Here is a 24,311-nt window from a genome sequence, read left to right on the forward strand (position 1 = left end):
CGCGGAGGGTGGGGGGGGGGCTGTATGAGGGCGGCCCCGGCTCGGGGCTCGGGGCTGGTGGGAGTGATGTTGATGGTGACGGGGCTCAAGGCTGCGGGCCAGGCACAGCGCCGCCTCTGCACAGCGGCCAAGTGGTTAGTCACTGTCTGTAACAACGTCACTGACCGCCGCCGCCTGTCCCCCGGGAGGGCGGCCCACAGCGCTTCACAGGATATACTGTGAAATCCAGTGACTGTTTGTTGGCAAACGCGGCAGTCAATCACAGCGAATCTCGCACAAACATCTGTGCACTGAGTGACCAACTTTGTTATTTGGAAATTGTTGGTCAGGTCACCAGGAGAGCGAAACTCCTTTCTCTTGTCGAATATGCTGGTCACATTACAGGAAGGATATTGGAGCATTAGAGAGAGGCCAGCGTAGATTTGTGACGTTCCCAGGACAAGTGATATAGTTATTGAGAAAGAGTGGACAGGTTGGTGCTTTTGTCCTCAGAGTGGAGACGATTGTGAGTGGAGATGATTGATTCATGGATTTAAGATTATGAAAGGATAACGCAAGTCTCATTTTATGGACGCAAACTACTGCCTTATAATGGGGGCCAGTTTTGTTTAGCAAATACATCAGTGATGCGGATTGGCAGGCTCAATGCAGGGGAACGGTATAGTGAGAGGAGCGGTCAGTGACTGGTCACTGGGGTATTCACCTGGAGTTCACCAGCAAATTAAATTCAACATAGATAAACACAAAGTAATAATAATAATCTTTGCATTTGATATAGTGCTTTTCATGTCTTCTAGACATCTGAAAGCGCTTCACAGAATAGACTGCAAAGTGTAGTGACTGTATATTTGTGGGTGAAACATGGCAGCCAATTGTACACAACAGCGTCCCACAAACAGTCGTGGATTAAGTGACCAAATTATTATTTTTTGTGTTACTGTATCATTATAGGTAGTGAATATTGGAAGGATAAACAGCACATACACATAGAGGGGGAATCAAACCAGAGGTTTTGCTGTAAGATTCCGTGCTGTTAGACAACTGTGCAGTGATTGGTCAGCCCGGCCCGGCCCGGCCCGGCCCGGGGCACTGAGTGACCACAGGGCGTGTCCAGGCCCAAAGCTGCTGCAGAGGAGAGCAGTGCCTCCACAGGAACAGGAGGACATTCACCCCACACTCCCCTTCTGTGTGAGATTGTGGCAGATCCTGTAATCCCCAAACCCCAATCTTTCACCATCGGCCTCACATCTCACAAACTGAGCTGTGACAGTCGGGGGCGGAACCAAGGTTCGGGGCCGGGTTTCCGGCGGACACAGGAAGCGCGCGGGCGGCCCCGGCTCGGGGCTCGGGGCTGGTGGGAGTGATGTTGATGGTGACGGGGCTCAAGGCCGCGGGTCGGGCACAGCGCCGCCTCTGCACAGCGGCCGCCTGGTCAGTCACTGTCTGTAACACCGTCACTGACCGCCGCCGCCTGTCCCCGGGAGGGCGGCCCACAGCGCTTCACAGGATATACTGTGAAATCCAGTGACTGTTTGTTGGCAAACGCGGCAGTCAATCACAGCGAATCTCCCACAAACATCTGTGCACTGAGTGACCAACTTTGTTGTTTGGAGATTGTTGGTCAGGACACCAGGAGAGCGAAACGCCTTCCTCTTGTCAAATAATGTCACAGGATCTTAACATCCATCAGAGACCAGACAGGAGCTGCTTCAACATCTCATCCGAAGGACGGCACTCTGACAAGGCAACGCTCCCCCAGCACTCCATTGGACTGGTCCAACAGGTGGCCCAGCAGATGATTTGATCCGGAGACCGTTTCCAACATTCCAACTTGCACTCCCTCCCTCCCTCCCTCCCTCCTCCCTGGTGAACCTCCTCCCAGGGCAGCAGCAGGAGGTGGCGTTTGTGAGGACGCAGTATGGAGAGTGGAAATAAAGAGTGGACCGTTACTGCAGTGTGTCAGGAGGGCAAGAGCATCTCTTACCAACTGCGTCCTTAGAAACCGCCGGCTCCTGCAGATAGTGATTGCCGCGTGACTGATTGGTTAAGAAAGGGAAGAGAGAGGGGTGAGGCGGCAAGAGAGAGGGCGGAAAAGATGGGGGAAGGGGGAAAAGTGAAGGGAAACAGCAGGGGGAGCGAAAGCAGGGAGTGAGTGCGTATGAAAAGAGACAACAACAACAACAACAAGATTCCATTTATAAAGCGCCTTTCACATCAGGAGGACGTCCCAAGGCGCTGCACAGTTGGGTCATGACCCGAGCAGGGGGGAAATGGTCAGGGTGAGGGGAGGGAAGGGAGGGAGAGAGGAGGGGGTAGAGAGTCGAGAGGGGAACTGAAGGCTCGGTCAAAGAGAAAGGTTTTGAGACCGGCCTTGAAGGAGGAAAGGGAAGAGGCGGCGAAGGCACTGGGGGATGGAGTTCCAGAGCCTCGGGGCTGAGAGGCTGAAGGCCCGACCACCGATGGTAGGGCGGTTGGGGCGGGGGACGTGGAGCAGACCGGAGCCAGAGAAACGGAGGGTACGGGCAGGTAGGTAGGGGGATAGTAGGTTGGAGAGGTAGGAGGGAGCAAGGCCGTGAATGGCCTTGTAGGTGAGGATGAGGATCTTGAAATCAATCCTCTGGGGGATGGGGAGCCAGTGGAGGCGAGCGAGGGTGCGAGTGATGTGGTCCCGAAGCCTGGTGCGGGACAGTACACGAGCTGCAGAGTTCTGAATGACCTGCAGCTTGTGGAGGGAGGGCCGGGAAGGCCGGCGAGGAGAGAGTTCCCATAGTCCAGCCTTGAGGTGACAAAGGCGTGAACCAGGGTTTCAGCAGCGTGAGGGGTGAGGTAGTGCCGTAGTCTGGCGATGTTCCGGAGGTGATGGAAGGCGGTGCCAGTTGTGGTGCGGATGTGAGGGAGAAAGGACAGCTCAGGGTCGAACAAAACGCCGAGGTTCCTGACTGGCTTTGAGAGGTGGAGAGTGCAGCCTTGGATGCTGATGGTGTCAGCGCCTGAGGTGCGGAGGCGCTGACGTGAGCCAATCAGGAGGGCCTCAGTTTTACGCACGTTGAGCTGAAGAAAGTTGACTCTCGTCCAGGACTCGATGTCGGACAGACAGCTGTCAGGACATCGGAGGTCGTGGAGTTGAGAGTAGAGGAGGAAAGGTAGAGTTGGGTGTCATCCGCATTCATGTCGAAGTTAACCCATGTCTGCGGATGATGTCACCGAGGGGGAGCATATAGAGGGTGAAGAGGAGGGGACCGAGGACAGAGCCCTGAGGGACACCGCACAAGACAGTGCGGGGGGTGGAGGAGAAGCCATTCGTCGAGACAAAGTGAAGACAGTGAGAAAGGTACGACCTAAACCATTCAAGGACAGTGCCTTGAAGGTTGAGGTGGGAGGACAAGCGGTGGAGTAGGATAGCGTGGTCGACCGTATCGAATGCTGCCGATAGGTCGAGGAGGACGAGGAGACAGAGGGAGCCCTGGTCACAGGTGGTCAGGATATCATTGGTGACCTTGACCAGGGCAGTTTCTGTGCTATGGGCAGCACGGAAACCTGACTGAAGGGGTTCGAAAAGAGAATGGGTGGAAAGGAAAGAGCGCAGTTGGGAGGCGACAACTCTTTCCAAGACCTTGGAGAGAAAGGGGAGGTTGGAGATGGGCCGGTAACTTGATAGCTGCGACGCATCAAGGGAGGGTTTTTTCAGGGTGGGCGTGATGATGGCAGTTTTTAATGGAATGGGGACAGAGCCAGAGGAGAGGGACAGGTTGATGATGTCAGTGATATGTGGGGCAAGAAAGTGGAGCTGGGAGATAAGGAGTGGAGTGGGGATGGGGTCAAGGGAGCAGGTGGTTGGTTTTAGGGATAGAATGAGTTCAGTTACAGAGGGTGGGGAAACGGGTACGAAGGTGTGTAGGGGAGGATGGGTAGGAGTCGGAGTGTGGGAGGGAAGGGGTGGGTGGTGGGTGGAAGTTGGAGGGGAAGTGACCGCGGAGCGGATTCCCTTGATCTTGGATTCAAGGAAATCCAGCATCTCCTCGCAGTGAAGGTTGGAGGAGATGACCTGCGCGGGGTGGCGGGGGGGACGGAGGAGTCGGGTTGTGGTGGAAAACAGTAGCCTGAGGTTGTTCTTCACCTCCAGGATTATCCTGGAGTAGAAGGACGACTTGGCCGAGGCTAGAGTGGAGCGGTAAATTTTGAGGAGGTCCAGCCAGATTTGTCGGTGGACCGTTAGGCCAGATTTGACACAGGTGCGTAAGAAAATGGGAGTGAGAGAGAGAGACAGAGTGTTTGAGGGGGAGAGAGAGTGAGGAGGGGAGGGGTTGATTACAATACAATACAAAATTAAAGCGCTTTTCACGACGGGAGGACGTCCCAAGGCGCTGAACTATAAGGGATCAGGGCCGAAGTGCGGGGGGTGTTTGGGATCAGGGAGGGTGGAGAGCAGAGAGGGTGACCAAAGGCACGGTCGAAGAGGAGGGTCTTGAGACCAGCCTTGAAGGAGGCAAGGGAAGGAGCGAGGTGAAGGGATTGTGGGATGGAGTTCCAGAGGGTGGGGGTAAAGAGGTTGAAACCCCAAACCCCGATGGTGAGGCAGGCCAGGCGGGGGACATGGAGCTTATTGAACTGAGGGAGCAGACAGATTGATACGGTCGGTCGCAGGTCGGAGAGGTAGGGGGCAAGGCCAAGGTCTTGAAGGTGAGGCGAGAATTTTGAACTTGATCGTCTGAGGGATGGGGAACCAGTGGAGCCGGGTGAGTGTGATGGGGGTCATGGAGCCTAGTGCGGAAAAGGACACGAGCTGCAGAGTTCTGGATGATCTGCAGCTTGTGAGGGAAGAATTGGGAAGCCAACAAATTATGAAGTCTGGGTGTAATGAAGGCGTGTATGAGGGTTTTGGCAGCCTGAGGTGTGAAGCAGTGGTGGAGTTGAGCAATATTGCGAAGATGGGGAAAGGAAAGAAAGGTCATGGCACAAATGTAGAGGAGAAAGGATAATTGAGGGTCGAACAAGATGCCTAGGTTACTGACTGGCTTGGAGAGGTGGAGTGTGCATCCGTGGATGCCTACACTGCCAGTGCCAGAAGTGTGGAGGTGCTGTCGCAAGCCAATCTGGAGAGTCTCGGTCTTCCTGATGTTCAGCTTTAGACAGTTGGCTCTCATCCAGGACTTGGTGTCTGACAAGCAATCAGTCAGGACATCAGTGCTCCTGGGGTCGAGGGTGGAGGAAGAGAGAGAGAATTGGGTGTCATTCGTGCATAAGTAGAACTTGACCCCATGTCTGCGAATGATGTCACCAAAAGGGAGCATACAGGTTGAAGGGGAGAGGACTGAGGATAGAGCCCTGAGGAACAGCACGAGACGGAACGGGGGCTGGAGGAGAAGCTGTTTGTGAAGATAAAGTGGAGACGGTGTGAGAGATAAGATTCGAACAATTCAAGGATAGAACCTTGAAAGTTAAGGAGGCAGGAGAGGCGGTGAAGGAGGATAGAGTGATCCACAGTGTCAAAAGCAGCGGAGAGGACGAGGAGATAGAGGGAGCCCTGGTCACAGAAGGACAGAATGTAATTTCTCACCTAGACCAAACCCGATTGGAGGGGTTCGTAAAGGGAGTGGCAGGAGAGGAAGGAGTGAAGTTGGGAAGCAACAACTCTTTCAAGGACCTTCGAAAGGAAAGGGAGGTTGGAGATGGGGCAGTAGTTAATGAGAGGAATGGGTCCAGGGAAGGTTTATTTAGAACAGGGGTGATGACAACTGTTTTTAGGGGGGTGGGAATGGTGCCAGTTGACAGGGAGAGGTTGACAGTCTCCCATCCCCTACCATCCATAAAATCCAATTCAATCAGAACTCTGCTGCCCGCATTCTCCCCCACACGAAACTCCACTCCCCTATCACCCCAGTCCTTGCCAGACTGCACTGGCTGCCTATCCCAGAGAGGATTGACTTCAAGATCCCCATCCTCGAATTCAAGTCCCTACACTCTTCTGCACCCCCCTACCTCTCTGACCTCTCTCCTCAAAACAGCACCCGTTGCCTTTGTTCCTCTGGGTCTGGCCTCCTCCTTGTCCCCCTCCTCCTTGTCCCCCCCTTGGATGGAGAGAGCGGAGAGAAGGAGAGAGAGAAATTGAGTGCAGGAGAGAGTGTGTGAGAGTGGGGGAAGGTGGAGTGTGAGAGGGAAGAGAGTGTAAAAAGTGGAGTGAGAGAGAGTAATTGAGAGAGAGTGAGTGTGTGTGAGAGAGAGGGGATAGAGAGAGAGAGGAGAGAGAGAGTGCCCCCCCCCACCCTCCCCTTCTCTATCCCCCCTCTCCTCTGCAGCAACAGTCGGTATTATTTCCCCTCTCTGCGCTGCGTCCTCCCAATCGGCGGATTCTGCACTGCCCTGGGAGGACGTTCACCAGTGAGAGAGAGAGCTGAAGTTGGAAATGGTCTTGGGCCGGATGCAGCCCACCAGCTGGCCCACACTGGGTGCGCCCCGCAGACCTCTCTCAAATAGGGAATCCAGCAACCGAAAAGTTGGACAACCATGTCTTAGAATATATGAGCTCAAAGTCTCAACATAGATGTTGAACCCACATCCTCCTGACTCAATGAGAATGTTACCGACTGAGCCAGTCTCAGGGATTTAGGTGAGGAAGACTCATTGAGCTCTTGCTTTGTCTCTTATTCACACAGTCCAGACTGACACAAGTGCAGTCCTGGGAGGTGCTGTCCTTCGGATGATATAGTAAACCGAGGTCCTGTATGCCTGTTCAGTTGAATGTTAAAGATCCCTTGACAAAAGGTGTCTGGGCCAATAATTCCCCTAGATAACATTGTTCATTCACTTCATGACTATTTGTGGGACATTGCTGTGCACAATTGGGCTGCCAACTTTCACCCACGAATCACACTTTTATGAAGCGTGATCCTGGAATGCGTTGCCTGAAAGAGTGGTGGAAGCCGATTCGATAACAGATTTTAAGAGAGCAGTAGATAGATATTTGGGGAGGACAAGTTTACAGGGCTATGGGGAGAGCGCTGGGAGTGGGATTGAACTGGAAGCTTTTTTCAAAGAGCCGACACAGACACGATGGGCCAAATGGCCTCATTCTGTGCTGTATAATTCTATGATTCTATGAAGTGCTTTGAGGCATCTTCACGACATGAAAGGCACGATATCAAATGTAAGGATTGTCATTACTGTTCTTCGTGCTCCCACTAGGTACAATACACAGTTGCAGGGAGACCGAGCCGGGCAGCCAAAGCCCCAGCGTTTGAAAGCGGTCAGTATCCTGCAAGAGCCTGGTGTCCCTGTGGTGGGGAACATGAGCAGGCAAGCTGTGGTGGATTTATTAGCGGCAAGCGTGGTATATCAGGAAGGTGAGCATTTCAACAACCTTTTGCCTTGCGAAATAAGTTTAAAGACATTGAACTGCGTATTGTGCTCAACAATTTGCCTCAAACAATAATGTCACAATTCTACACTGGTAGAAATGTTTCTGTTACAATGCCAGAGCTCAAAATTTCACCAATCAGCTTGCGAGAATTTTGTTTATAAGATGCTGCAGAGTTGTGAAAAAATCTTAAATTCAGTATTCATTTGGAAGCTATCTTAATAGCTATTTAAAACTATTTAAGTAGACTAGATTCCAAATTAAGACTGAATTGTAGAATGAGAAATTAAGACTGAACCAGAGCCTGCAGACTGACAAACTGTTTATAATGTTTGAGTACATGAAATAGTGGGAGTTATAGTATCCCCAGTAGAGTACTTCCATGACATTTCCGACCTGTCCATCATAGACAAGGCCATCTCGGACCACTTCCTCCTCCCTCTCACCCTGCATCCCCCTCCCCTCTTCCAAACCCTACACCATCTTTTTTGTCCATCTGGAAAAAGCTTCCCCCTGAGTCGCTCACAAATGCCCTCTCTTCCTCAGACCGCCTGTTCCTCTGGCCTCCACCCGCAGCGAACCTGATGCAGCCATCAAGCTATTGAATGACTGTCTCTCCACAACCTTTAATTCCCTGGCTCCCCTGAAATCCAGGACTGTTTCCAAATCCACCCGCTCCCCCTGGTACAACAGACCCTTCCGCTCACTTAAAACCCAAACCCGGATGCTCGAGTACAGATGGCAGAAATCTGGCTTCACGATTTATTGACATCTGGGGCTCAAGCACCTACCGCCTCTCCCTTTCACAGGCCAAAGCTGACTTTTACTCCAATGTCATCCTGGAGGCCAAAAACAACCCAAGTTTTCCACCATCCATCACCTTCTCCGTGCACCCCCTCAAGTTCCCCCTATTCTCACATCAAATGCCAAGTGCAAAGAGGTCTTAGATTTCTTTGCCTCAAAGATTGAAAACATCTGCTTGGCTGCATAGTCGTCCCCCACACCCCACCGCCATGTCCCCTCCCCCTCCACCCATACTATCCACACCACCTTCTCCCTCCGCCACGGCTCCTGCCACTCCCCCCTCCTTACACTCCACTTTGCCTCCACTTCTCCCTCTCAACCACATGAAATTCACCCCCTGCTGCCTCGACCTATTCCCCATCCAGCTACTGGTCGCTCAACTATCCCTCCTTTCCCTACCTGCTTCCGACACAGTCAACCAGTCTCTCTCCTCAGGCTCTGTTCCACACCTTGCTGTTATCACACCCCTCCTCAACACCATCGATCCCTCTAACCTCTCATACTACTGTCTCATTTCCAACCTGCCCTTCCTTGACAAAGTCCTGGAACGCATTGTTACAATTCACTTCATCTGTTTTCTCCTCCTGCCCCTGCCCGGTCACTTGCGGGGTACCCCAGGGCTCCATCTTTGGCCCCCTTCTTTTCCTCATAAATATGTTCACTCTTGGCGATGTCATCCGCAGACATGGGGAAACTTCCACATCTATGCGGATAACACACAAATCTACGTTGCCTCCTCCAGCTGCGACTCCTGGTCCATCGGTGTTCTGTCAGACATCAGGGCCTGGATGCGTGCAAACTTCCTGCAGCTGAACAAGACGGAAGCCGTACTCTTTGGCTCCCGTCAATATCTGAACTCTTCAACCTCCCCAGGCTCTCTCTTAGACTCACCGAACCAATGCACAATCTAGCCTTCCGGTTCAACCCCCAGCTGTCCTTCCTTCCCACATCTGGTTCCTGACCAGGAACTCCTTGCTCTACCTCCGCCACATTGCCTGCCCCTGACCATACCTTACCCCAAATGCAGTCAAAACCCTCGAGCATGCGTTTGTCACCTCCCACCTGGATTACTCAAATGTACTTCTCGCTAGTCTCCCCAGCTCCAGTATTAAAAAAATCCAGCTCATTCAGAATTCTGTCGCCCGCATACTGACCTGGACCAAACTCCGTACTACCATCTCACCAGTTCTGACCAGGCTCCATTGGCTCCCCATCACCCAACAGATTGACTTCAAGATGCTCACACTCGTGTTCAAATCCCTTCAATCCCTGCACCTCCCTACCTCTCCGACCTCATTCCCCAATCCACCACCCGGCTCTCCGCATGACCGGCACCGGCCTCCTGCTCATCCATCAAACCCTCTGCTCCAGCATTGGAGGTCCCACATTCAACCACTATGCCCTGAAACTCTGGACATTCTCCCTCAATCCTTCTGCCTTGTCCCCTCACTCCCCTTTTTCAAGTCTCACCTGAAAACTTTCCTTTTTGATTACCTTGCCCCACCCCCGGGTTGTGGAACCACTGTTAAGCGTTCTGAGACGCTACCCTGTGTGGAGGGTGCTATATAAGTGCAAGTTGTTGCTGTTCCTCCTGGATTGTTGCTGCCTTGCTACTGTGAACCCGTACATTTGGCTTCAACACTGACTAACCAGCTTTTCCTGCACTATAAACATCTGACTTCCATGTCATCAGGTGCCACTGCCGCCATTTTCTGTGTGTTGCGTGATGTGTGCAGATGTTGTCACTGATGTATGCCATGTGTGAGCACCATGTGCAGGAAGCACCAATGATATCACTTTGTAAAGAAACTGACATCAGCAGAAACCTGACCGCTTGGAATTGAGCCTTTTTACTACTTTATTTCCAATACTACCTCAGCTATTAGACATAAGCTTGTGTTTACAATGACCTCCCCCATATAATAATCCATGCATTTGATACATGGCTTTATTCCATCAAAACATAAGAACATAAGAATTAGGAGCAGGAGTAGGCCATTCAGCCCTTCGTGCCTGCTCCGCCATTCAATAAGACCATGGCTGATCTTCTCACCTAACTCTGATTACCTGCCCTATCCCCATATCCCCTAATCCCTCTATTTTTCAAGAATCTATCAGTCTCAGCCTTGAAAATGTTCAAGGACTGAGCATCTACAGCCTTCTGGGGTAGTGAATTCCATAAGTTCACTACCCTCTGAGTGAAGAGATGTTTCCTCAACTCTGTTCTAAAAGGCTGACCCTTAATTTTAAGACTGTGACCCCTGGTTATAGATTCTCCTACTGGGGAAACAGACCTTCAGTGTCTACTTTATCAGCCCTTTAAGAATCTTATATGTTTCAATAAGATCCCCCCTAATTCTTCTGTACTCTAGAGAATACAGCCCTAGTTTATTCAGCCTATCCTCATAGGTCAGTCCCCTCATCCCAGGAACTAACCGAGTGAATCTACGCTGCACCCCCTCTAGGGCAAGTATGTCCTTTTTTAAATAAGGAGACCAAAACTGCACACAATACTCTCGGTGCGGTCTCACCAAAGCCCTATACAGTTGCAGCAAGACTTCCCTACTCTTATATTCTAAACCTTTCGAAATGAACGCTAACATGCCGTTCGCCTTCTTAGTTGCTGCTGCACCTGCAAACTAACTTTTTGGGACTGGTGTACAAGGACACCCAAATCCCTTTGAATACTAACACTATCTAACTTCTCCCCTTCCAGAAAATAATCTGTTCTTTTATTCTTGCTACCAAGGTGAATAATTTCACACTTGCTAACATTGAATTCCATCTGCCACCTACTTGCCCACTCCCCTAGCCTATCTATATCTTGTTGCAATCTTTTTGCATCATCCTGAGAGCTCACTCTGCTACCTAGTTTAGTATCATCCGCGAATTTAGACACATTACATTCAATGTCCTCGTCCAGATCATTGATGTAAATGGTAAATAGCTGAGGCCCAAGCACTGATCCTTGTGGCACTCCACTAGTTACATCCTGCCAATTCGAGAATGATCCGTTTATCACTACTCTCTGCTTTCTACCCGATAGCCACTCTTCTATCCATGTTAATATTTTCCCATTAATCCCGTGGGCCTTGATCTTGAGTAACAGCCTTTTGTGTGGCACCTTGTCAAATGCCTTCCTAAAATCCAAATATACCACATCTACTGGTTCCCCCTTATCCAACCTGCTGGATACATCCTCAAAAAATTCTAAAAGGTTAGTCAAGCATGACTTCCCTTTTGTAAAGCCGTGTTGACTCTGCCTAATCTTTTTATGGTCTTCCAGGTATCCCATAACTACGTCTTTTATTAAGGACTCAAGAATTTTCCCTACAACTGACGTCAAACTAACTGGTCTATAGTTTTCCCTATTTTCTCTCCCACCCTTCTTAAATAGTGGAGTTACGTTTGCAATCTTCCAATCAATGGGAACTTTTCCAGTATCCACAGACTTTTGGAAGATTATAGACATGCCATCCACTATCTCAGTAGCCACCTCCTTTAAAACTCTCGGATGCAGGCCATCCGGTCCAGGGGATTTATCGGTTTTAAGACCCGACAATTTACCTAGAACCATCTCTTTACTAATGTTAATCTCCCTAAGTTGCTCGCTAACATTGTCTTCTTGGTCCTCTATTTTTGGTATGTTTCCAGTGTCTTCTACGGTGAAGACTGTAGAAAAATACTTGTTTAATGACTCTGCCATGTCTTTGTCCCCTATTATAATTCCTCCGGTCTCTGCCTGTAATGGACCCACATTCACCCTCGCTAGCCTTTTCCTCTTTATATATTTGTAAAAACTCTTGGAGTCTGTTTTTATGTTCTTTGCTAGTTTGCCCTCGTAATCTATTTTCTCCCTCTTGATCAATTTTTTGGTCCTCCTCTGTTGTTCCCTAAAGTTCTCCCAATCCTCGGGTTTACTACTCATCTTCGCTGTTTTATAGGCTTTTTCTTTTGATTTGATACTTTCCCTAACTGCTCTAGTTAGCCATGGCTGCACCACCTTTCCCATGGCATTCTTATTCCTCAAAGGAATATGTGCTCGTTGGGAATTTTGCACTATCTCCTTGAATGTCTGCCATTGCTGGTCTACCGTCAAATCTTTAAGTTTAGTCTCCCAGTTTATTCTGGCTAAATCCTCTCTCATACCAGCAAAGTTGGCTCGATTTAAATTGAAGACTTTTGCTTCAGACTTAACTACTTCCCTCTCTAACTTAACGCTAAATTCCATCATATTATGATCGCTTTGCCCTAGAGGAGCCTTAAGTTCCAGTTTGCTGATCAGCCCTGTTTCATTACACAAAACAAGGTCTAATATGGCTTGTTCCCTGGTCGGCTCCTCAGCATATTGATCTAGAAAATTATCTCTAATACATTCTATAAACTCCTCTTCTATGTTACCTTTCCCAATTTGGTTGTCCCAGTCTATGTGCAGGTTAAAATCACCCACAATTAGTGTCTTTCCTTTGCTACATGCTCCACTAATCTCTTGATTTATACCTTGAGCGATACTTTGACCACTGTTTGGGGGTCTATAAACTACTCCCACTATAGTTTTCTGCCCCTTGAAGTTACGTATCTCTACCCATACTGACTCTACATCTTGCTTTTCAGATTTAAAATCTTTCCTCTCTACTGTTTTTATCCCATCCTTTATTAGCAGGGCCACTCCCCCTCCTCGTTTACCACATCGCCTATCTTTCCTATATACCACGTAGCCGGGAATATTCAGTTCCCATCCCTGATCACCCTGTAACCATGTCTCGGTGATGGCTACTAGATCATACCGGTTTGTCTCTATTTGTGCAACTAATTCATCTATCTTGTTACGAATGCTTCGTGCATTCAGATATAGCGCCTTAATTCTGACTTCCGGCTATTAACCCTATTCACCAGCACTCTATCACTGTACTTCCTTTCCCTGCTTGACACACTTTGCTCTTCTCCCTTGTTAATCTGCTCTCTTGCTTTTGTTGATCTCAAGTTTAACTGTGGTGGACTATACTTTACTGTGTTTTTACCTCCCCCCCACCCCTTAGTAGTTTAAAGCCCTTTCTACCTCCCTATTTATTCGCATAGCCAGGACATTTGTCCCAGCCCTATTTAGGTGGAGCCCATTCCTTTGGAAAAGCTCCCATCTTCCCCAATACTCGTGCCAGTGGCCCATGAATTGGAATTCCTGCTCTCCGCACCACTCTTTTAGCCAGGCATTCAGATCTATGATCTTCTTTTGCCTGTACCAATTAGCTCCTGGCTCAGGTAACAGTCCCGATATCATCACTTTGGAAGTTCTATTCCTTAGTTTAATTCCCAATTCCCGGAACTCGCTCCTTAACTCGTCCCTACTGGTCCTACCAATGTCATTGGTCCCTATATGTACCATTACGATTGGATCCTCTCCCTCATGCCTCAAATTTATCTCCAGCCCGGCAGTGACATCCTTCACCCTGGCCCCAGGAAGACAACAGAGTCTTCTTGTCTCCCTGCTACGGCTACAGAAAACTGTATCAGTCCTCCCGACTGTCTCATCCCCAATAAGAATTACATTTTTAACCTCCTGCACAGGGGTGTTGGGGTCAGTTTGCCCGTCTTCCTCGCAGATTTCCTTGTCCACACAGGTTGCCAATATTTCATACCTGTCAGACAAGGCTAAAGTCTGGGATTCTTCAGCCCCTCTCTTTCGGGAACGCTTGCCTGCCCACCTGACTGTCACCCAGTCATGTCCGTCGCTGCTAAATTCTTCTTCCTTGGGACTCAGGGGAGTGTCCGGCTCCAGGATAAAGCTGTCCAGGAAGTTTTCTCCATCCCTAATGCTGCGCAGCGTCTCCACCTGAGACTCCAGCTTGGCTACTCTCAGCTGGAGCTCTCTAATTTCCAGACACTTGCGGCAGACGAAGTCGCCCGGACTTAAGGCGTCCTCCATTGACTCCCACATGTGACAGACCTCACAGTTTACCTGCCACACCATCTTCACAAACTTTATACAAAGATATATAGCCTGCCCCCATTTCCCCCTCTGCACCTAATTCCCACTCTTACCAAATTCCCTCACACTCTGGCATCGCCTCACTCCGGACGTAGCTCACTCTGGGCTCTCGGCTCGAGTCTCAAACATCTCAAAGAGCTTCATGAGAAAATTGCAGTTAAGTGTTGTGATTGTGTATTTGTGGGTAAATATGACAGTTAGTTTACACATCCAAAATCGTATAGCCACGAGGAGAACAACAAATGTAGGATGGTTGCCTTGGAAACTGAGAGAAAATAGCTTTATCCAATTTTGTCGCAGGATCTTTAACATCTACTTAAACAAGAAGATGAGACCTCAGTTTTAACTTATTTCCTGAAGGGCGGCACCGAGGACAGTGCAGCACCATGCCGATTGCTGCTTTATGTACAATTTACATTTATATAGCACCTTTCACTTCGGGAGGACGTCTCTGTGTGTGTTATGGAATAATATGCAATAACAGAGAGCAGAGAGCCCTGCAGTGTAAGGAGGTAACTGAGTGAGGTGGAACAGAGCGGGCATTCTGTGCAGGAATTTGGTGAGAGTGGGAATTCTTGAAACTAGAAACTAGAGAGCAAAAGAGAATGCTTTCTTTCAGCAAAAGAGTGCAGATTCTTTCTTAAAGAGAGACCCTTTCAAGTAAACAAGTCCAATTGGCTGTTAGTCATAGACCAGGTGTTGGGGATTAGTTAATTTGCTGACCAGCTATGTGGCTGAGGCCTAAGATTATTGCTGGGTGTGTTTGAGGCCTAAGATTATTCTCCTTGGAGCAGAGAAGGGTAAGGGGAGATTTAATCGAGTGTTCAAAATTATGAGGGGATTCAATAGGGTGAACATAGAGAAACTGTTTCCACTGGCGCGTGGGTCGGTAAGCAGAGGACACAGATTTAAAATAGTTGGCAAAAGAACCAGAGGGGAGGTGAGGAGAATTTTTTTTCACACAGCGAGTTGTTCGGATCTGGAATACATTACCTGAAAGGGTGGTGAAAGCTGATTCAATAACAAGTTTCACTAGAGAAGTAGATAGATATTTGGAGAGGACGAATTTGCAGGGCTATGGGGAGACCACGGGGGAGTGGGATTGTTTTGGACAGCTCTTTCAAAGAGCCGGCACAGACACGATGGGCTGAATGGCCTCCTTCTGTGCTGTATAATTCTATGATTCTACGAACAGATCTCTCTTAATCTCTTCCAGGTTCTCTGGTTGGTTTCAATAAACCTCCAAATCTGGCCATCACAGGTAAGAAGACTCAGATTCTTTGTTCCACACCCACTCTCATGTACATGCCATAAATACTACACATACACCACACACGTACACCACCCATATACACCAGCCACGGACACCACCCCTCACACACACACACATCCCACACACACCAAACCACACAGATGCACCCACACACACCACATACGCATCCCACACAAACACACCACACACACCCCACATAATACATACCACACACACACAAATACAATACTACGTACAACAACAACAACAACAAGATTCCATTTATAAAGCGCCTTTCACGTCAGGAGGACGTCCCAAGGCGCTGCACAGTTGGGTCATGACCCGAGCAGGGGGGAAATGGTCAGGGTGAGGGGAGGGAAAGGAGGGAGCGAGGAGGGGGAAATGGTCAGGGTGAGGGGAGGGAAGGGAGGGAGCAAGGAGGGGGGAAATGGTCAGGGTGAAGGGAGGGAAGGGAGAGAGCGAGGAGGAGGAAGAGAGTCGAGAGGGGAGCTGAAGGCACGGTCAAAGAGAAAGGTTTTGAGACCGGCCTTGAAGGAGGAAAGGGAGGAAGCAGCGAAAGCACTGGGGGATGGAGTTCCAGAGCCTGGGGGCTGAGAGGCTGAAGGCCCGACCACCGATGGTAGGGCGGTTGGGGAGGGGGACGTGGAGCAGACCAGAGCCAGAGGAACGGAGGGTACGGGCAGGTAGGTAGGGGGATAGTAGGTTGGAGAGGTAGGAGGGAGCAAGGCCGTGAATGGCCTTGTAGGTGAGGATGAGGATCTTGAAATCAATCCTCTGGGGGATGGGGAGCCAGTGGAGGCGAGCGAGGGTGCGAGTGATGTGGTCCCGAAGCCTGGTGCGGGACAGTACACGAGCTGCAGAGTTCTGAATGACCTGCAGTGTGGAGGGAGGTGGCGGGAAGGCCGACGAGGAGAGAGTTCCCATAGTCCAGCCTTGAGGTGACAAAGGCGTGAACCAGGGTTTCAGCAGCGTGAGGGGTGAGGTAGTGCCGTAATCTGGCGATGTTCCGGAGGTGGTGGAAGGCGGTGCCAGTTGTGGTGCGGATGTGAGGGAGAAAGGACAGCTCAGGGTCGAACAAAACGCCGAGGTTCCTGACTGGCTTTGAGAGGTGGAGAGTGCAGCCTTGGATGCTGATGGTGTCAGCGCCTGAGGTGCGGAGGCGCTGACGTGAGCCAATCAGGAGGGCCTCGGTTTTTCGCACGTTGAGCTGAAGAAAGTTGACTCTCGTCCAGGACTCGATGTCGGACAGACAGCTGTCAGGACATCGGTGGTCGTGGAGTTGAGAGTAGAGGAGGAAAGGTAGAGTTGGGTGTCATCCGCATTCATGTCGAAGTTAACCCCATGTCTGCGGATGATGTCACCGAGGGGGAGCATATAGAGGGTGAAGAGGAGGGGACCGAGGACAGAGCCCTGAGGGACACCGCACAAGACAGTGCGGGGGGTGGAGGAGAAGCCATTTGTCGAGACAAAGTGAAGACGGTGAGAAAGGTACGACCTAAACCATTCAAGGACAGTGCCTTGAAGGTTGAGGTGGGAGGACAAGCGGTGGAGTAGGATAGCGTGGTCGACCGTATCGAATGCTGCCGATAGGTCGAGGAGGACGAGGAGGCAGAGGGAGCCCTGGTCACAGGTGGTCAGGATATCATTGGTGACCTTGACCAGGGCAGTTTCTGTGCTATGAGCAGCACGGAAACCTGACTGAAGGGGTTCGAAAAGAGAATGGGTGGAGAGGAAAGAGCGCAGTTGGGAGGCGACAACTCTTTCCAAGACCTTGGAGAGAAAGGGGAGGTTGGAGATGGGCCGGTAGCTTGATAGCTGCGACGCATCAAGGGAGGGTTTTTTCAGGGTGGGCGTGATGATGGCAGTTTTTAATGGAATGGGGACAGAGCCAGAGGAGAGGGACAGGTTGATGATGTCAGTGATATGTGGGGCAAGAAAGTGGAGCTGGGAGATAAGGAGTGGAGTGGGGATGGGGTCAAGGGAGCAGGTGGTTGGTTTTAGGGATAGGATGAGTTCAGTGACAGAGGGTGTCACTGTCACATACACATACAAACTGGTGATAGACTCCTTGAGTTTAATTCTTTAGTGTGTAATTATAATTTCTGAATCAAGCTTCGTTTGCTACTCTGATTCAATTGTGTGCTCTGTTAGTGTAGGAAGTTCTAACCCTAGATCTATTTGTTTGTCAGGTAAAGATGACCTGTGTCTGACCTCTCTGCTGTCTGCTGTTCAGCGACGCTTATCTCTCGCGCAGGAGCTGCACATAGTGAAAGCAAGCAGCAAGTAAGTAGCTTCAGCCTGGCTCAGTCACCGGGTGTCAGCCTGGCTCAGTCACCGGGTGTCAGCCTGGCTCAGTCACCGGGTGTCAGCCTGGCTCAGTCACCGGGTGTCAGCCTGGCTCAGTCACCGGGTGTCAGCCTGGCTCAGTCACCGGGTGTCAGCCTGGCTCAGTCACCGGGTGTCAGCCTGGCTCAGTCCCCGGGTGTCAGCCTGGCTCAGTCACCGGGTGTCAGCCTGGCTCAGTCACCGGGTGTCAGCCTGGCTCAGTCACCGGGTGTCAGCCTGGCTCAGTCACCGGGTGTCAGCCTGGCTCAGTCACCGGGTGTCAGCCTGGCTCAGTCACCGGGTGTCAGCCTGGCTCAGTCACCGGGTGTCAGCCTGGCTCAGTCACCGGGTGTCAGCCTGGCTCAGTCACCGGGTGTCAGCCTGGCTCAGTCACCGGGTGTCAGCCTGGCTCAGTCACCGGGTGTCAGCCTGGCTCAGTCACCGGGTGTCAGCCTGGCTCAGTCACCGGGTGTCAGCCTGGCTCAGTCCTACCACATACTTCTGCATTCAATTTGTCAATCGATATATTTCCTGATTTTCTCAAGTTCCTTATTTCTTATGTTGCAATCACTTGGGATAGTCACATCAATAATCCTATGTACAATATATTTGGTTCTTTATAATATCTGGTTTGTTATTAATAATAATTATTATTGGTTATTACAGTTCAGATCAGTCAATAGAGGTAGTTACTGAGTTGGTGACATCATCTGCAGACATGGGGTCAACTTCCATATGTATGCAGATGACACCCAACTCTATCTTTCTGCCCCCACCCTCAACTCCAGGACCACTGCTGTCCTGACAGACTGTCTGTCGGACATCAAGTCCTGGATGAGGACAAATTTCCTACAGTTGAATGTGAACAAGACTGAGGCCCTCCTGATTGGCTCACACCAGCACCTCAGGCTCTGGCAACATCAACCTCCATGGTTGCACATTACACCTCACCAGCCAGTCAGGAACCTCGGTGTCTTGCTCGACCCTCAACTGTCTTTTCTTCCCCACGTCCAAGCCATGACCCATTCTGCCTTCCCTCACCTCCGTAACATCGCCCGACTCCGCCACTACCTCACCCCTCAGGACAATGAAACTCTTGTTCACGCCTTCATCACCTCCAGGCTCGACTATGCAAACGCTCTGCTTGTCGGCCTTCCCAACTCCTCCCTCCACAGACTGCAGATAATCCAGAACTCTGCAGCCCGTGTCCTCTCCCGCACCAAACTCCGTGACCCCATCTCTCTCACTCTCACCCGACTCCACTGGCTCCCTATCCTTCAGAGGATCCAGTTCAAGATCATGGTCCTCACCTACAAAGCCCTCCATGGCCTCACCCACCCTACCTCTGTGACCTGGTAACCCCATACCAACCCGCCCGCTCCCTCCGCTCAGCTGGCTCTGGTTGCTCCATGTGCCCTGACTCACCCGCCCCACCATTGGCGGGAGAGCTTTCAGCCACTCTGCCCCCAACCTCTGGAATTCCTTCCCCCAGTCACTCCGCCTCGCCCCCTCCTTAGCCTCCTTCAAGTCCCGCCTCAAAACCTTCCTCTTCGACCATGTCATTGGTCACCCCCTTCCCTTCCCCTCCCTGACCCCAGCTCAGGTCTGAAATGCTGTACACTGTCCAACGCCTTAGGACGTCCTCCCGACGTGAAAGGCACTTTACAAATGTAATCTTGTTGTTTTCAGTGATAACAGTGACAAGTTACACTGGAATGGATGTTACTTTCCTTAGTACAATAGAATCCGCTTTAGGCAGACGCTGGTTAACCTCGGACTCCATCTGGGTAAATCAAACACATCCGGCCCGGATTCATTTGTATTTTTCACCAGTTTTAAATATACCGATTGATTCGGACAAAATCCAGTTAATCTGGGCAAAATGTTGCGCTGGTGGCCACTGAATGTCCTCACTCGGGCCTTCTGTGAAGGAATGGGAAAGAACAAGTTTGGGGAGGAGTCAAATCGCAATTGATTGACAGCTGTAACTGCTTGTGAATGGGTGGGTGGAGCTGAGACGTTCACAAGCAGCTGTTCAGGTTAATTCCCTTGACAGCTTCCACTGTATATTTGAACTTCCCAAACAATAACATTACACTTGTATAGCGCCTTTCATGTCACGAGGATGTCCCAAGGCGGTGGACAATCAGTGTTTCGGACCCGAGCTGGGGATCAGGATCAGGGTATAACCCTCCCTGATCTCAACCTCCCCTGCGTGGGTCCAAATCCCTGACTGTCCAGCGCCTTGGGACGTCTTTCGGACATGAAAGGCGCTATACAAATTTTAAATTGTGATATCTGGAAGTTGATGTGAAGTTCATGTGATCTTTGAGTGACAGCTTAATATGGTTGTCAGTCATTTCTTCGGTAGAGGTTTCTGAATTATTATTTCCTGACCTTCAAGAAGGAGGAACATCACTGGCTCCTTATCTTTCTTCATGTTAGCTGGTCGTTATCATCCTGCTTTCAGACTGCTCCCCACCCCCCATCCAAACTGGCAGGAAGACCATGTCACTTGGCGATCAATAGTCTATTGGAACAGAGGGTTGCTATTCATGACTGTGGGTGCTTTTGACTATGCTGTCAGACATCTTTCCTCTCCCGGGCTCCTTGGTCTCCCACCCAGCTCAGGTGCCCAGCCAGCAGTGTCAGCTTTCAGACGTGAAGGGCTCTATATAAATGTTTGTTCTGATGTATTGTTACTGAAGCTGCTGTGTGAGCTGGAATGTTACTGATTGCTTCTTTACAGAGAACATTCGGGCCTGGTTCTGCTCTCCACATGTCACCAAACCACCCAAAGCATTGAGAATGCCTACGCCAGGCGTGATGGGAAGAAAACAGCATTAACGAGCTACTGGTAATCAATACATAATTATACACAATCTAGTAATAGATATCTGAATCCCTTGAAATCAGGAATCTTGCAGCAGTGGTTTCAAATCAATACAGTCGTAATATCAGTCATATAAAACAACTCAGGTCACTCTCATTAAACTCCTTTTACCCATATTTTGCTGTGGGGTGGGGCCAGGGAGTACTCATACCTGGGGATGCGGAGGCCCGTCCGGTTATTCTCTGCTTGTTTACTTACAGTGCAGTGACGGTGGGCATTCCCGAACCTGCGATGGGGGAGATCAGTGTTGCACTGACACAACAGAGCCTCGGGGAGCAGACTATGGTACTTATTCCATTTATTTCCTCTCTGCGACAGGCAGTGTGTGACTGACTGACAGGCGGTGTGTGACTGACAGGCGGTGTGTGACTGACAGGCGGTGTGTGACTGACGGGCAGTGTGTGGCTGGCTGGCATTGTGTGGCTGACAGTGTCTGACCGACCAACCGTGTATGTGACTGACCGACCGACCGACAGTGTGTGACTGACTGACTGACTGTGTGGCCACAGGTAGTGCCGGTGCTCAATCCCTCTGCAGGAAACTTTGAGAGGAAGAAGGTGAAGAAGGCAGTGACTCGGTACCGGGTATTGGACGCTGCCAATGGCTGTGCGTTGGTACAGCTTCAGCCACTCACAAGTGAGTATTTCAGTCGCTGTGAAACTACTGCCCGCCCATCAGTGGAGAGCCTGGGGAGACAGTGCTAGACAGCAACATTTGGCTCGGTTGGTTACACTCTCATCTCCAAGTCAGATGGCTCTGGGTTCAAGCCCCATATGTGGACTGTGATTTCACAGTCTCAGCTGACAATCCAATGCCGTGCAGGAGGAAGTGCTGCATTTTTGGAGGCACCATCCATCAGATGAAACGTTAAACCACCTTTAAAGGCAGATGTTAAAGATCCCATGGCACTATTCGAAAAGAGAAGGGAGAGCTTCATTCGGAGTTATGGCTAACCCCCAAATAAAATTAGTCATTCACTCCCTGGCTGTTTGCAGAACGTTATACAAATTGGTTGCCGTGTTCGCCCACAAAACACACAGTCACTACACTTTACTCTTAAATCCTGTAAAATGCTTTGAGATGTCCTCCTGCCATGATAAGACACTGTATCAAATGTAAGGATTATTATTATTAAGAGGCTGGTTGTGTATGAACTGAAGGTTATTTAGTGCAGCTGTGGATGAGCCAGGATTTACAGTGTTGAGATGGTATCCAGTTTAAGTTTCATTCCAACATCAGCGTGTGTGCGTCTCAGTGGTGTGCAGCAAGTAATAATAATCCTTGCATTTGATATAGCGCTTTTCACGTCTTCTAGACGTCCCAAAGCGCTTCACAGAATATACAGTAAAGTGAATTGACTGTATATTTGTGGGCGAACGTGGCAGCCAAATGCGCACAGCAGTGTCCCACAAACAGTCGTAGATTGAAAATGACCAATTTATTATTGTTTTTGGAGGGATTATTATTATTAGGCGTGTGGAGTAAGGAAACTTGCCCAAGGTTTCACCCTGCCTGGAATTGAACTCAGGTCTCTCGCTTGTAAAGCGAGTGCTCTATCCACTGAGCTACAGGACTCCCAAGTAACGGATGGCTGCCGAACACAGCTCCAGGTTACATTCAAGTTTGAATGATAATTGAGGATTTTTTTCTTCCAGCCTTTCAGAACCTGCTGCAGGTTCACCTTACCCTCAAGCTGTGCACCGTTCTCGGAGATCATGTTTATTCCTCTCGAGTGGGACGGGTTCTGGGGCTTCCTGTCCTCTTCTCAGTTGACCTGGCTGTTCCCCGGACTCAGGTAAGTAAAGTCAGGGTTAATGTGGGACAGGAGGCACAGTTACTGGGTGGTGAGGGGGTGAGCAGTGGGTGAGGGGGTGAGCAGTGGGTGAGGGGGTGAGCAGTGGGTAAGGGGGTGAGCAGTGGGTGAGGGGGTGAGCAGTGGGTGATGGGTGGGCAGTGGGTGAGGGAGTGGGTGAGGTGTGTGTGATGGGGTGGGTGAGGGGTAGGCAGTGGGTGAGGGGGTGGACTGTGGGTGAGGAGAGGGGGTGGGCACAAGGCAGCCATGGTTGCTGCCAGCCTCTGTCTTTCTAGGGAGGGGACAAGATGAAAAGTAAAGCCTCACTTTGTGTTGACATTCTTGTCTCTCAGGTCCTGGATGAGGCCTTGTTACAGAAGCTGCATTTGCGCCGGGAGCAGATGCACCGAATGCCGCTTCACCTGCACTTACACAGATTCTCAATCCCAGCGTGTGGCAGAAAGAGCTCAGAGACTGTAATCACAGCTCCTCTGCCTGCTTTCTTCATTAGGACTCTCCAATTGCTGGGTTTAAGAATGAAACAATCTGCTTAACAGGTTATCGAGGAAAGAAGCTGATCGGCCTGAGGCATTGGGCTGACAGTCTGGGAGTTCTCTCTGAGAGACTGCACATGTTCCACAACAGACTTCACAACAGAATGGAGATGGGCTTAGTGGCATTGACCCAATATTGTATACCAGTCTTTGCCAGCACTCAGTGTTTATTGCAGATCACTTTTACTTTGGTCATACACCTCCTTCCTGGAGAGCTGAGGCTGCTAAACCATCCCATACCACAGAACCAAGACTATTTCACTGCACGAAGAAAAAGAATTATTAAATTGACTAAAAGTCACTGTGATTTTCAAACCGAGGGAGTCTTTCACAGTTATCAGACTGGTGTCATCTAAGCTCAGTTGTTTGTGCCCTCGTCTCTAGATCAAAAGGTTGTGGGTTTACGTGACAAGCTTACAGTCTAGAGTGGGGGTAGGCATAGAGATGTTTTCCTGAGGCTGAGATGTTATTCCTATTTCAAACACAGATACTTTTAGGGAATAACATGGGATATAGTACATGGGTAGTTTGGGACATATGTGCATGCGACCGCCAAGAAGGTGGAAGGCAAACTAGATGGGCCTTCCCTTGGTCTTTTTCGTCAAGCATTTCTTATGTTCTTTATGTTAAGCTGAGGTCCTGTATGCTTGTCAAGAAAATGTTCAAGATCCCAAAAGAGAGAGTTTACTGTGTCGACCAATAAACTGGTCATTCATCTCACGTCTATTTGTTTCCCGTCCACCAAAGGGTGGCGTAGGGCTATTCCGTTTCATTGAAGGCTGTCCCATGTGGGAATCTTTACACGCAGTCCATCATGTGTCTCAGGTCAGGTGAAGGCTGTAGAACCAATATGACACACAAGGCCATTCACACCATTTCTCCTGTTGGTGTTTGCTCCTCCAGGAAATCAACCCTAATCCCAATACCCATCGTGGAGTCCTGTAGCTCAGTGGTTAGAGCACTCGCCTCTCAAGCGAGATACCTGGGTTTGATTCCAGGCAGGTCAAAACCTTGGGCAAGTTTCCTTACACCATACGTGTGATAACAAGAAAAAAAAATAATAATAAATTGGTCACTCCAATCCACGACTGTTTGTGAGACACTGCTGTGCGCAATTTGGCTGCTGCATTTCGCCCAAAATATACAGTCAATTCACTTTACAGTATATTCTGTGAAGCGCTTTGCGATGTCTAGAAGATGTGAAAAGCACTACATCAAATGCAAGGATTATTATTATTATCACCTGTATGTGCTGGTCCAGTTTTTTCTGGCTGTTAGAGCACCACTGGCAAATCACAGCCTGGCCTGCTTCTGTGATTTGCCCCCCTCT

At 49.9% G+C, this 24,311-nt stretch overlaps 1 protein-coding gene across 1 annotated transcript; it reads left to right on the top strand.

Annotated features, from left to right (window-relative positions):
* Positions 1–24: 24 nt before the first annotated feature.
* On the top strand, positions 25–23,297 carry LOC103190434 (RNA pseudouridine synthase D3). Its single transcript, XM_007911215.2, has 9 exons — positions 25–134; positions 7,183–7,340; positions 15,361–15,405; positions 17,607–17,700; positions 20,492–20,599; positions 20,836–20,920; positions 21,145–21,271; positions 22,291–22,430; positions 22,781–23,297. The coding sequence occupies exons 1-9, from the start codon at positions 25–27 to the stop codon at positions 22,979–22,981; spliced, it is 1,068 nt and encodes a 355-aa protein (XP_007909406.2). The 3' UTR covers positions 22,982–23,297.
* The last annotated feature ends 1,014 nt before the right edge of the window (positions 23,298–24,311 follow it).

This window comes from Callorhinchus milii, unplaced genomic scaffold (genome assembly GCF_018977255.1).
Source record: "Callorhinchus milii isolate IMCB2004 unplaced genomic scaffold, IMCB_Cmil_1.0 Scaffold12, whole genome shotgun sequence".
Taxonomy (NCBI): Eukaryota; Metazoa; Chordata; class Chondrichthyes; order Chimaeriformes; family Callorhinchidae; genus Callorhinchus; species Callorhinchus milii.

Coding starts and splice junctions, on each gene's coding strand:
- LOC103190434 (XM_007911215.2), top strand. CDS start 25: ATGAGGGCGGCCCCGGCTCGGGGCTCGGGGCTGGTGGGAGTGATGTTG. Junction 20,921..21,144: donor GCCTCGGGGAGCAGACTATG/GTACTTATTCCA, acceptor GTGTGGCCACAG/GTAGTGCCGGTGCTCAATCC. Junction 22,431..22,780: donor TGGCTGTTCCCCGGACTCAG/GTAAGTAAAGTC, acceptor CTTGTCTCTCAG/GTCCTGGATGAGGCCTTGTT.